General features: G+C 43.6%; 1 protein-coding gene across 1 annotated transcript in view; it reads right to left on the reverse strand.

The window, feature by feature from the left end:
• Positions 1-3,102: 3,102 nt before the first annotated feature.
• The window catches only part of LOC102272565 (aldehyde oxidase 1), a 71,716-nt gene continuing 60,185 nt past the window's right edge, over positions 3,103-14,633 (reverse strand). The window contains exons 28-35 of the mRNA XM_005895029.3: positions 14,302-14,430; positions 13,540-13,614; positions 11,615-11,667; positions 8,368-8,482; positions 7,547-7,612; positions 5,217-5,405; positions 4,539-4,706; positions 3,103-3,654 (exon numbers count right to left, since the gene is read on the reverse strand). Coding sequence (XP_005895091.1) covers positions 3,604-3,654; positions 4,539-4,706; positions 5,217-5,405; positions 7,547-7,612; positions 8,368-8,482; positions 11,615-11,667; positions 13,540-13,614; positions 14,302-14,430 — 846 coding nt within the window. The 3' untranslated portion in view covers positions 3,103-3,603. The remainder of the gene's footprint in view (positions 3,655-4,538; positions 4,707-5,216; positions 5,406-7,546; positions 7,613-8,367; positions 8,483-11,614; positions 11,668-13,539; positions 13,615-14,301; positions 14,431-14,633) is intronic.

The following is a 14,633-nucleotide window of genomic DNA, read 5'->3' on the forward strand; positions in this document are numbered from 1 at the left end:
CTACCCGGCTGGCCAAACAATTCCCTACTACCCAAGAGCCCATGTAGCCCCTCTGCTCTCCCCGCCAAGTGGATGCTCAAGTGCACCACCGAGCTCTTCCCCCACCGTGTCTGATGCAGGCTGTAGTGAAAACAGCACCATATCTACCTTGGAGGCACAGCCCGAGCCCACCCACTCATGAACCAAGCTCAGACTCTCCCTTTTCCGTCAGTCTGTCATAAGGGGTCTCTCACTTCACCATGTAGCCACAGGGATTTCTGGGAGACATGCTGACACAACAGTAGTGGGTTAGGTGGTCTGGGTTCCCTGCAGCTGGCTTGTTCCTGCCATTTCTGCTTGTGCTTGATTCTGGATGTACTACTCTCAGCTTACCTGATTGCTTCTGGGCTTGCTGGATTGCATTTGAACAAGATCCTTAAGTTACTGGCGTGCATTTTAAAATCAGAGAAGCACTGCTTAGTAGCAGACAGACCAAAGGATGGGTGATAGCACCTTCCAGGCAGAGATCACGGACAGTCTCCCAAGTGCGAAAGAGAACAGGAAATGCTCGTAGCAAAAGAGAGAAGTCATGAGATACTACTGGAGAGATAGGCAGGGAACAACAGGTCACCAAGGGCAGGCTTGCCACCCTAGGGATCTGGAGCAGTGGTGGCAGCCATGGCAGAGTTTCAGGCAAGGATGTAACATGCTCATATTGTGCGTATGTGTCTGTGTATCCAAACTCTAACATATAACTTTTGACTTTGGCTTTAATCTGCAGAATGGTTTGGAAGGGAAGCAAAATGAATGCAGGGCAAAGCTGAGGAGACTACTGCAATAGTCAGCTTGAAAATAACGGTGACTTGGAACAACATAGTTGCCATGGGAATAAAGAGAGTGAGGGAAAGATTAAGGTATTTCTCCCAGGTGGGCTTGACGGACTCTTGCACGGAGGGAACAGAGCGTCTTGCATCACTCCCCTCACCTACCCCGACCCCATCCCTGCCTCTGGCTTAGCATCTTGTGGATGGCTGCGATGAAGAGATCTGTTTGGGAACCATTAAGTTGGAGGTGACTGTGTGACTTGCAAATGGCAGGGACAGGCAAGTTGGGTTTTCAGAGCTGGACCCTGAGTGAGAGAAACCACAGGAATGAAGGCGCCAGCAAGGGAGAGGGCATGAGAGACGAGGCTCCCTGGGGAATCCCAGTGTCTATAGATGGGCTGGAGGAGGGGTTGGTGAAGGTACAACAGGAGAAGAGGAGAAAGCAGAAGAAAGAGAAAACTCGGGGAAGACTGAGAAGCTGTGAGTCATAAGAATGCGCCCTCATATGATCTGTGTCATGATATTATCCAGGACGAGCCTTTAAATGTGTCAGTTTAGGTTATTTCTCTTCATTCAGATGAAAAGCCCACGTCCTCACAATGGTCTCAAGGCTCTGCATGTCTGCCCCTCCCCAGGCCTGTTCCAGGCTTGCAGGCGCCATGGTGGTCCACAGGTAGGCAGGCACCCTCCCCCCGCCACTCCCCATGGGGGTGACACTTTGCCCACAAATGCTGACATTCGCTTCCTCCAGGTACCTTCTTGGCTCAGGCCCTCGCCATTCTCACCTCCGGATGCATTCAGCTCAGCCTGCTCCAGGCCACCCTCACCATCCGTCAGCCTTAACCTGCTCTACTTTCAGTACACCCTCCACTCTTCTCCATCGCTCACACTCCGTAATTTAATTATATGCACTGTTTTCTGTTTGTCTCCCTTGACTATATTATAATCTTCACAAGGGCAAGGATCTTTGTTGACTACATTTACTGCTATGTTCTAAGTGACTAGAACAGTGCCTGGCACATAATTGGTGCTCCATAATCATTTGTGGTACAAATGAGAAAATCCGCTCTTTAAAGGGATATAATGTAACTAAGTGTCACCATAGCAAGAATGACTTTAGTCCTTAGTCTGAAGCCACTGAAGAAGCTTTGCCATCTTACCTGGCCCTGAGACAAGAGTCAAGAGTTGCGAGTGTGACAGGGAGAAGGTATTACACTCCAGCCTCTAGTCCATACGTCACTGCAGATGCTTCTGTCTGCCATTAATGGAAACAGGGTTTTTCAATGATAGTGTCTTGCTGCTGCTCAGCCCCCTTTGAGGTTTCCTGTCACTAAAGGCCATTGGGATAAGTTTCTTGTGATTCTCACAACTTCTCCATCCTTTCCACATTTTTCTCTTTCCCTTCATATGTGCTTTTTTTTGAGATGTAATTCACATACCATAAAATTCACTCTTCACTGCCCCATCCCCCATGTCCCCTTAGGGCCTGGCAACTATTTCTTGTCTCTATGAATTTGCCTGTTCTGGACATTTCATATAGGTGGAATCATACAATATGTGGCCTTTCGTGTCTGGCTACTTTCACTTAGACAATGTTTTCAAGGTTCATCCACATTGTAGCATGTATCAGAATTTCATTCTTTTGTATGGCTCAGTAACATTCCCTTGTGTGGCTATTTTGTTTATCACATTTTGTTATCAGTTAATAGAGTTAGATTGTTTCCACATTGATTATTATGAATAATGCTATGAATATTTGTGCATAAGTTTTTTTCTGAACATATGTTTTCAATTCTCCTGGGTATATATGTAAGAGTGGTCATATGACAACTACATGTTTAACTCTTTGAGGAAATGCCAAACTATTTTCCAGAGGATCTGTACATTTTCATTCTTCCTGCCAAGGGATAAGAGTTCCAGTTGCTTCACATCCTTGCCAACACGTACTATTATCCATCATGTTGGTTACAGCCATCCTAGTGGGTGTAAAATGATACCTCACTGTGATTTTTACTTCCTTTTTCTTCATGACTGATGAGTTTGAACATCTTTTCATGTGCTTATTGGCCATTTAGATATCTTTGGAGAAATGACTATTTAATTCCTTTGCTCATTTAAAATTTGAGTTATTTATCTTTTTATTGTTGTGTTGCAAGTGTTTTAAAATATATTCTGATATTCTGCACACTAGATCTTTATCAGACATATTATTTGCAAATATTTCCCCATATTCTGTGGTTCGTCTTTTCAGTTTCTCAAAGTGTCTTCTGAAGCACCAAAGCTTTTAGTTTTGATGAAGTTCAATTTATCTGTTTTTATTTTTGGTTCCATATAGTACCTGCTATCCATTCTGACAACAGATGGGGAAAGCAAATGGGGACAAGAAAATGACAACTTTACATTTCACACTAATAAAATTATTTAGAAAATTGCCTTTTACTAGACAGTATAATTTCTGTTGGTGGATGCAAGGCAACTATGAATCACATACAAATCATCATCTTCCATTCTATTTAGCTGGATGGGTCTAAGTAAGGGACAGAATAATAAAGAATATCATTGTAGAGGAAATCAGTTAGCATTTATGCCATTTAAAATATGGTTTCTAAATTGCTTAAGCATATCTATCAGATTCTAACTAGAACATTTAAAATCAGCATCCTATAAAAGCAATACTCTGTGAAATGATTTCTGAACTGTGAAAATTTGTCTTTCAGACCTATCACCCTAGAGCACTGAGCCTGGATAGATTGCTTTGTTGGAAGAATCCCCGCATCTTCACCAGAGGTTTGTATTTGATTCATATGGGTACACTCCAAGGAACATACGATCCAGGTTCATCTCTTGGAATCTGGAATAAAAAGACAAATTTGGATGTTTGCAACTTGGAAGATGTTTATGACATGTGAAAAAGAGCAGATTATAAAACAGGATAAAAACCACCCAGAGGGTGACCAGGACAGTGAGAGAGCCAACCATCACAGCATGAGAAACATGGAGGAGTCAAGGAGAGGACCAAGGGTCGGACTGGGCAGGGCAGCCAGGAGAGTCATCTCAGGCTTGAAGCGGAAAAGAGGACAGGAGGAGTCAGCGTCTGTGCTTCTCCACAGTGAAGAGGTGATTCCCGGGGCTTTGGAAGAGCTTTAAGGGGTACCGTGAAGAGCCATCACGAGAGGTTGTATAGTACAGGGCTCTCCCCTCAATTTAAGGAATAACGTGTTTATAGTCAGAGGGGTCACTCTGAATGGCATGACCTCCCACAGTTAAAAATCCCATCACTGAAAATGCCCACGGAGAGTGGAGATGTTTGCTTGACCAGGGTGTTGCAGGAGGCATTCCTGCTACTGGCGGGAGGGAAAGGATCCCTCCCTCTCTGGGGTTCTGATCAGGAACTGCACAGACTCCCATAGCTTGGGTAGAGGAAGTTAAGAATGTTGGGGTGGCCCATATTCTTGGCCTGGGTTTCTTGGGATCAGAGCATAGTTTCTGAACTTCTGACTAATGTGTTCTGGGAAGGGAACAAAACTAAGGAGGAGCATACAATTGCTGAATGAAGACTGAACTTTTCTTTTTAAATGGTGTAGAAATGACCCCACTGCAGGCAGGCTGCTGCCTCACTCAATTGTCTTCAGATTCATGTCAACTTTTCTTCCATGGAAAACCACCATGGTGGACTAACGAAACTTAGTTACAAGGACAGGGGAAAAAATTCAGACTTGTTGGAGCAGAACGTACCATTTTTGTGAACTTGTCTTCACAGGCCATTCTAATCTTCTCTGGAGTCAGTGGGCTGTTGAGCCTCAGTGGTCCAGGCAGGCCTCTCTCCTGTCGTGCTGCCCTTATTGCATCGTGGATGGCGAAAAACACTGAGCACCCCAGGAATACCCCAGACTCTCCCAGACCCTGGTAGGGAGACAAGTCAACTAGATTATGACTCTCTCTCTCTTTCTCTGTATGTGTGTATATATATATGAATGTATGTATCTCATGTACGTGCACATCTATGAATACACATGTGCATGTATGTATACATTAAATATTATATATGCAACTTTTTCCTTTAAAAAACTAATCCATTCTTTTAGCTCAGTATTTATATTCTGAGGATTCCAGTGGAAGGAAATGACCCCAAAGGGAGAGAGCAGATAGAGGCATGATGCTGATTACTGGCATGAAGATGAAAAATCAGATGCAACCTGATGATAATAGTAGCTTGTGTCCATAATTTGGAGTATTTTTAAAGAAATTTATAATGTTTAATTACTTTAAAATTAAAATGTTTAATCAGGCTTTTGCCCCTATACTCCGAGGAAAAAAAAAAACAAAAACCAATCAACCAAGAGATTAATGTAGCCCCTCCCTCCCGGCACAGGTATCAGATAAACACTCATTTATTCATGGAGCACAGCTTACCTTAGACGAATACAGGGTATTCGAGTTTTCAGAGGGAGGCAAAAAAGAAATGTGCAGCTCCATGGGGATGTCACAGATGGCAGGGATTTTATACTGGTTCGGGCCCCGGGTGTACAGGACACCTTGAGGAGAATAATTCAGTTCCTCTATTGTATAAAGTCCCATGCCTTGAATAAACGCACCTTCAATCTGAGGCAAAAAAGAAAAATTCCATATATGAGAAAATACAGCCAATAGCAGCATTTCAACTTCATGCTGTTTGCCTGAATTTTAAAAATGTAGTTTAAGAGGGTTCTTTGCATATTTTGGAGCCTGTCTCTGAAAGCTTACTTTCAAGTTCACTTTAGAGCATGTCTGAACATCTCTCTGAGTGCTAAGTTCAGTCAAAGAATGTGAGTTTGAATCTCAGCCTGGCATTAAAGCTGCAGCTCCAGAAGAGCCCTCAGAGAGCCCGTAGCCCAAACATCTTGATTTTTTTTCTGCCTATGAGGCAGGTGAAACCCTCTCTGACAGTTTGCCCATAGACCTCAGCACCCCAGGAGAGATTCTCAAAGCTCTGGAACCCTGGCGGCTCACCCCCTACCCCTCGCTCATCAGCTGGCTGGCCTCACATCTCTGGACTGTCTCTTCGATCGTAACATGAAGGGTTTGAACTGTGTGCTCCCTGAGCTTCCTTTACAGCTTTAAAAGGCTCCAGCTCTTAGATGTCAGCACATGGATGAAATTACCATTCCATGCAGGTTTCTGATTTCTGGGTCTTCTCTTCCCTTCCTTCCTTCCTGCAGCCACATTTTCTCCATCCTCACTTCTGTCTACTAGCAGAGACGTTCTTCTCTACCACAATGTTAGAACAGTCTTCCTAACACTCCAGACTGCTCCCCGGGCCAAGTCCCTTCCACCTGCTAAGTGAAATGCCTGTCTCGGGAGGTTTCTACCAAAATAATCCTCTTTCACTCCCTACCTCCAGCCTCGCATCCAGCCCCTGTGACACAGGTGACTGCTGCCATCAGCTTATCCTCACTGCCAGCCCTGAACGCAAGGTGTGTGGAATCTCAGCTCTTTCTTTAGGTTAATTCCCTCCATTTTCCTCCTACCCAGAACACCTCTTCCTGCTCATTCTTTGCCTGCTTTGACTTCTCCAATCCATAAGTTTTTCCCACTTTCCTGTCAAGGTCCTAATCAGAGGGTCCCTCAGACTACGTTCTCTATTGGAAATAGGAAGCTGAACAGCCCACTGGTGCCAAGGCAGGTAGATAAAGTGAGAGAAACTTCCAGAGAGCATGTGACTCTCTAAAGAGGCAGCCAATAGACTTTTCCTCATGGAAAGATAGCTCCAGTGTTGGCAAATTTTCTGTGTATCCAAGAGATGCTAGACATGTGAAAATTCATGTTAAACAGCTTGTAATTTTTCAATCTTGTTAATTATCTCAAATTTAAATTGTAAAATATCTGTGGGCAAAATAGGCTACCCATCAGCAGCTGTGCTGTAACTATCTGATGTTTGCTATCTCAACCCTGAAGCCAGAGCCCATCACCTTCTCTGGACTCAGCACAAAGTCCTGGATCCTACTTCTAGCCCACAGGCGTGGGGTTCATGCTGCTACCTCTAGGCTCAGTCCTGCTCTTTCAAGCTCCCCAGTCACAGAGTGCACATTTTTTCAAAAACTACCTACAACACCTTTGTTTTCTTCCTTTTTTTAAACAATAAGAGGTTTGAGTGCTATGGCTGTCCTGAACAGAAAGATTCTGACTAAACGGAGAGAATAAGAAAATGATGGGTGGGCTTCCCTAGTAGCTCAGTTGGTAAAGAATCCACCTGCAATGCAGGAGACCACCTGCAGTCCAGGAGACCCGGGTTTGATCCCTGGGTCAGGAAGATCCTTTGGAGAGGGAAATGCAATCCACTCCAGTATTCTTGCCTGGGAAATCCCATGGACAGAGGAGCCTGGTGGGCTACAGTCCATGGGGTTGCAAAGAGTCAGACGTTACTGAGTGATTCACACACACACACAAGAAGATGATGAATCGGGACTTCTAGGTTGGGCCAGTAGCTGAGATTCCACCCTCCCAATGCAGGGGACCCAGGTTTGTTCCCTGGTCAGGGAACTAGACCCTGCATGCTGCAACTAAAGATCCTACATGCTACAACTAAGACCTGGAACAGCCAAATAATAAATATTAAAAAATAAACACACACAAAAATATTGAAAACAAATAAATATATATTTTTTAAAAAGAAGATGAGTAAGCCAGTGGAATGTTTTCCTGGCAGACCCTCCAGCAGTGTTGACTTTTACAAACAAGGAGAGAGGAACATTAGTTCCACATACCTGGCCTACGTCAAGGGCTGGATTTATACTGTAGCCAACATCCATGACAATGTCTGTTCTGATGTTCTAGTAATTAAAAACAAGTAAAAATGTTTAGTTTGATGAATACAACTTGGGAAGACAAAGTTGAGACACATATTTCAGGAAAAAGAAGCAACACAGTTTATTATGTATAACTTCAAAGTTATATAAAGACTCATGCAGCTTAAGTAGTCTTTTTTTTTTTTTCTTGCAAACAACAGGAGAGGAAAATATTTACTTGGCTTTGATTCCAGCTGAGGGATGTAACGTATTCGGTTGAATCCACTACAACAAATAGAACACATCCCACAGAAAACAGGAAATGTTTATGGCCCTCCTGATCCTTGTTGCAAAACTTCCTGGCCACCACCACACTCTGCCCTCAACAGTCCAGCTGGCTGGGTGATAGTTTCTGAATCAAGAACTCAGGGTTCATCAGCAAAAATTGCCATTTTAGATTATGAATTTTTAGAGCAGAGGAGAGACTAAATCTAACATTACAGCTTGGTAACCAAAAGTTCTCTGATAACCTACAGAGGAGGAGAGGATAGCAGGCCCAGCCAGGCTGGTGGGAACACCTGTGCCCATTTAAGAGGGCAGGGACATAAAGAAGAGAGGCTGCCAGTTGCTTTCTAACCATTGCACCAAGGTGATTGCTGAGCTCCTATTTCCTTTGGTAATATAGAGAAACTATCCTTAGCCAATTATGTGGTGCCTCTCTAGTGCTCAGACAGATGGAATATGTGGAAAATAAATGGATCTAGAGTTCAGCTCAAAGACCTTCCCAAATTGGTACTGACCTTATGAGCACCTGTCAGGCAGTCTATCTCAACCTCGGAACAGGCTGCTCCATAAACAAAGTATTCGAAAGGGTGGCCTTCGCCTGTCTCCCAGTTTATGTTCGACTCATAACCCCTGGAGGAAACAGAATTTTTGAGGAGTGTTGTTAAACGATCAAGCCGCTTCATTGCAGACCACAATAATTAAACAGACCCATGAGGAGCTGTGCCCAATTTGCACGCCTGGCAAAAACGAGAGGAGTACACTTGTGATTCAAAGATGTGCAGCACATAATATAAGGAGTAAAGCTGTGGAATGAATAAATATTTACTTCTTTCTTATTAAACTTGCTTTGTCCGATAAAAACAGGAAACCACTCCCTACCACTAACTCCCTAGGCTTGGCAGTTAACTGCTGATCATTTGGATATTCATCCTATTGTTTTTGGTTAATATAGGGTCATGTAATCCTGTTGTAATCAGGCTTGGGGAATTCCAGCTGGATTTTACACCAAATACTACATCAAAGGTGCACCCTTTTCGGTGTCTCTTTCTGGCCCGAGGATTCAGCCTTCTGTAGGTGGGGTCAGGCCCCCTGGCTCTCATTCTTTGCCAGCACTCTGGTCTCTCCATCAGGCTCCAAGGACTGCTCTGTTCCCAATTCTTCTTTAAGGACACCAAATGAATGTCATGGTAGAAGAGAAGCATAGGCCAGCAGCTGACCAGTACTTTCTACTCTTCTCTCCTCCTCTCCTCCCAGCCTGGAGGGGCTTATCCCTGCCAGTGCCCTCAGACTCCCACAAGAACTGGCAAAGAGGGACAATCAGGTGCGACTCTCTATATCTCTCTGCCTCCTGATGGCTTTCACTCTCCATTAAATAATTTGATAGATTGCTTTCCAAAGTTTCTGAGTTCTAGTTGTTCCACATCTTGACAGCAAACACATAGATACTGTTAAATTTCTTATTTTTTTGCCAATCTAGACAACGGTATTTATCTTACTATAGATTGCATTTGCATCTCTTTTCCTTCATTTCTTAAGGGACACAGTGAGTTTTCAACACAATGTCAACCACTCCTTCCTTGGTAACCACCAGGGAACTCTTCATACGTCCCACTATGAAGAAAAAGAAATGCAAAAAAGCAAAATGGCTGTCTGAGGAGGCGTAATGCCTATTTGTAAGAAATAGCTGTGAAAAGAAGAGAGGTGAAAGGCAAAAAAGAAAAGGAAAGATATACCGATTTGAATGCAGAGTTCCAAAGAATAGCAAGGAGAGATAAGAAAGCCTTCCTCAGTGTTCTATGCAAAGAATTAAAGGAAAACAATAGAACGGGAAAGACTAGAGATCTCTTCAAGAAAATTAGAGATACCAAGGGAACATTTCATGCAAAGATGGGCTCAATAAAGGACAGAAATGATATGGACCTAACAGAAGCAGAAGATATTAAGAAAAGGGGGCAAGAATACACAGAAAAACTGTACAAAAAAGATCTTCACGACCCAGATAATGATGAAGGTGTGATCACTCGCACTCACCTAGAGCTGGACATCTTGGAATGTGAAGTCAGATGGGCCTTAGGAAGCATCACTATGAACAATGCTAGTGGAAGTGATGATTTTCCAGTTGAGCTATTTCAAATCCTAAAAGATGATGTTGTGAAAGTGCTGCACTCCATATGTCAGCAAATTTGGAAAACTCAGCAGTGGCCACAGGACTGGAAAAGGTCAATTTTCATTCCAATCCCAAAGAAAGGCAATGCCAAAGAATGCTCAAACTACCACACAATTGTACTCATCTCACACACTAGTAAAGTAATGCTCAAAATTCTCCAAGCTAGGGTTCAGCAATACATGAACCATGAACTTCCAGATATTCAAGCTGGTTTTAAAAAAGGCAGAGGAACCAGAGATCAAATTGCCAACGTCCGCTGAATCATTGAAAAAGCAGGAGAGTTCCAAAAAACATCTATTTCTGCTATATTGACTATTCCAAAGCCTTTGGCTGTGTGGATCACAATAAACTGTGGAAAATTCTTCAAGAGATGGGAATTCCAGACCACCTGACCTGCCTCTTGAGAAACCTATATGCAGGTAAGGAAGCAACAGTTAGAACTGGACATGGAACAACAGACTGGTTCCAAATAGGAAAAGGAGTACATCAAGGCTGTATATTGTCATCCTGCTTATTTAACTTCTATGCAGAGTACATCATGAGAAACACTGGGCTGGAAGAAGCACAAGCTGGAATCAAGATTGCCGGGAGAAGTATCAATAACCTCAGATATGCAGATGACATCACCCTTATGGCAGAAAGTGAAGAACTAAAGAGCCTCTTGATGAAAGTGAAAGAGGAGAGTGAAAAAGTTGGCTTTCCCAACATTCAGAAAACTAAGATCATGGCATCCACTCCCATCACTTCATGGCAAATAGATGGGGAAACAGTGGAAACAGTGTCAGACTTTATTTTTCTGGGCTCCAAAATCACTGTGGATGGTGCCTGCAGCCATGAAATTAAAAGATGCTTGCTCTTTGGAAGGAAAGTTATGACCAACCTAGACAACATATTAAAAAGCAGAGACATCACTTTGCCAACAAAGGTCCGTCTAGTCAAAGCTACGGTTTTTCCAGTGGTCATGTATGGATGTAAGAGTTGGACCATAAAGAAAGCTGAGCACCAAAGAATTGATGCTTTTGAACTGTGGTATTGGAGAAGACTCATGAGAGCCCCTTGACTGCAAGGAGATCCAGCCAGTCCATCCTAAAGGAGATCAGTCCTGGGTGTTCATTGGAGGGACTGATGTTGAAGCTGAAACTCCAAAACTTTGGCCACCTGATGCGGAGAGCTGACTCATTTGAAAAGACCCTGGGACAGATTGAGGGCAGGAGGAGAAGGGGACAACAGAGGATGAGATGGTTGGATGGCATCACTGACACAATGGACATGGGTTTGGGTGGACTCAGGGAGTTGGTGACGGACAGGGAGGCCTGGCGTGGTACGGTTCACGGGGTCGCAAAGAGTCGGACACGACTGAACGACTGAACTGAACTGAATGATTTGAATCATCGATTCAACTGTATTTTATTTGTATGTCTATTTTTCCTCAGGCTTTCTGACATCTGGATTAAGTAGCAGCTAAAAGTTATTTATGACAGTGGGTTAACAGAAAGTACAAAATCATTTTTTGCCAAAAGTACAAACAGAAATGAAACTCTCCTTTAAAATACTACTGCTGTTTTCCATAGCATATGATCAAAAGGACTATTTACCTGAAGTATCCAGTAGCTGAGAGACTAATGCTTTCATTAAAGGCAGCCTGTGCCTGGAAAAAAAAAAGAGTACAATGTGATACAGTAAAGATGTTTAAAGTAAGAGTCACTCAAGACTCACATTTTAATTTTACTTTGTGTTAAATAAAGCGATCAGGAGTAAAAACACAGAAGGACCAACATTAATTTATTCCTTTCAGCATTTTCCACCTTCTATAGGTCATTTGTGGTTCAGTGCTTATAGGAACGGCATTTGTTCAATGCATATCATCATAATAAATGACTCTTATGGTATTTTACACTTATAGACTGGACTACTGTTGCCAGCACATGTTCTGTTTGTGAAGAATTTCATCCAGTCACCTGGAAAGACTTAGCCTATTAACATGGAACATTTCAGGAAACCAAAGGTGGTCAGATGTTCAATTTTAATATCAAGTATCCATTTGGGCTTCTCTGGTGGCTCAGCTGGTAAAGAATCTGCCTGCAGTGCAGGAGACCTGGGTTCAATCCCTGGGCTGGAAGATGCCCTGGAGAAGGAACAGTTACCCACTCCAGTGTTCTGGCCTGCAGAATTCCACGGATGGTGTAGCCCACGGGGCCTCAAAGAGTCAGAAGCAACGGAGCGACTGTCATTTTCACTGTCCATGGTAGACTTAGAGATGGGCACAATCTTGCTAAATCGTACCATTTACACCTAAAGTTCTCCTGACTCTGCAGTGTACACAGCTGACTAAGATACAAAATGATGCAATTTAGGTCTGAGAAAGAAAAAGGTGAGAAGTGTAACCATCACAGAAGAAAATGGGATGGAGGGCAGCGCTCCATTACGGTGGAAGAGCAACTTGCGTGCACTCCATCCTTCTCCAGTCAGACTCTCCCAGGCAGCACTGGGCAGAGGGCAGAAATAAAGAGGCCCAGAAAGGATTGAGAGCGCTCATAAATATGAATTACTGAATGAGTCCTAACTCTATGCAATAGCAGGACCATTTCTAAGTAAGATTTCCCAATGTGATTTCCTCCAGACCAGTGCTTTAATGTGACTTAACATCCTAGAACTGTCGGTATGACAAATACACCCAGTCTTCAGTGGGTATCCATTCCACACCATCTGGTACTTTAAAACCCATTACTCTGAATAGTTTCCTAGTTGATTTTAGGATGTGTCTTCCTGTCCAACTAGATTGTAAGTAGATCAAAGGGAGCAGTTGAATATATACCCAAATGGCTTGGCTTTCTCTTTCTAAATGAGCGCTTATATGACTTTTACTTTTACAGAGTGACTGTGGTATTATCTTCCAATTTTAGGAACAATAGAACCCCCCCAAAAGAGAACAGCAGAGAAGGCAATGGCACCCCACTCCAGTACTCTTGCCTGGAAAATCCCATGGACGGAGGAGCCTGGTAGGCTGCAGTCCATGGGGTCACAAAGAGTCGGACACGACTGAGCGACTTTACTTTTACTTTTCACTTTCATGCATTGGAGAAGGAAATGGCAACCCACTCCAGTGTTCTTGCCTGGAGAATCCCAGGGACAGTGGAGCCTGATGTGCTGCCGTCTATGAGGTCGCACAGAGTCAGACACGACTGAAGAGACTTAGCAGCAGCAGCAACAAAAGAGAACAGATAGATTGATAGCTATTATCAAGAAAATACCTAGATTCCTTAGGAAGAAATATTAATTCTCACTTAAAACAAGAGGAACTTTCTGTTCTCTAACAGAGAATTGTCTCAGAAGCAGGAGTTCTGCCATCATCCTATGATAAGATTTCCACATGCTGTGAGCCAAAAGCCAAAGGCCTCGATCATCATATAAGTGTAATACCTTTTAATGTGCCCTTTCCACTGATATTTGACTCACATATTTCTCTCTCACTCTCTCTACTTTTTTTTCTAACATTACACACAGAAACAGTAATTCTTACCCAATCTTTCCAAGTGCCTTTGGGATTCTTGCTGATGATGGGTTTAAGGCGTTTCAGAAGAGTCTGACAAGCATCCTAGGGATATTTTTCAGTTAAAATTATGATCATAAACACCAACTTCAAAACCCCATGATAAGTGACCTTACATAGGCTTATTTAAGAGGCCCATGGAACATGGAGAAGGAAGAGACCAACCTGTAAGAGGTGATGAGAAAAGTCTCATGGGGGTAGGGGTGAAGCACGAGCTAGTCTTAAAGACAGACCACCTAGGATGGGAGACTTGTACAGCCCTGTTGAGAGCTCAGAACTTAATAGAAAAACTGTTGGCAAACTACTGGCCACCATTTGTAAGCACAGAGTGGGCAGATTTATTCTGTGGGGAAGCTTTCTCTGCCTGCAGGAAGCGAGTGAAAGGCAATGAAACTGGGGTGGACAGACAGAGCCTTGCTATCTGGCAAGAGGCATGAGTTTGAACCAAAGCAGCCATGATACTGCTACCTGGAACCAGAAAGGGAGATTTCTAAGCAGAATGGATTAGGACGTGGGGAGCAGTGAGTTGTCAGGAGTGAGGGGGAAAAGGGGTGGCATCTTCCACTCGGGAGAGTGGCCAGTGCTGAACACTGATTGAGCCCCCAACCTGGGGGAAGGCTGTTTTCCCCAAGAGGGGGTGGGAAGGAGACAAGAACTGGATGGATTCTCAACATCTCCTGAGCTCCAGCCTTGATGGAATTTATGATCTAGGCCCCACTGAATGATTTTTACCTTTACTGCCAACCCGTTGAGATCAGCCACTACGGAACCTCCAGAGGGATTTGTATTAGGGATGGTTTCTGTGCTTGTTCCCCGGAGGTGGATACTGGACAGTGGCATCCTTAACTCACGACTCGCCACCTGGATTTTGGAAGAGATCTTTCACTTTTCTTTGGTTAGGCATAGACCTGTGCATATACCCCATGGTAGCATGTATGTGAAGCCCTCCACACCCAGCAGAGACCAGTGACAGGACCATGAGTCCCTCCAGCCACAAGAAGTCCCTCTTGTCTAAAACCCTGCAGCTGGTCTGGCCCCTGCAGCCCTGAACACACTTTCTTCTT

Source organism: Bos mutus, chromosome 2, assembly GCF_027580195.1.
Source record: "Bos mutus isolate GX-2022 chromosome 2, NWIPB_WYAK_1.1, whole genome shotgun sequence".
NCBI classification, from domain to species: domain Eukaryota; kingdom Metazoa; phylum Chordata; class Mammalia; order Artiodactyla; family Bovidae; genus Bos; species Bos mutus.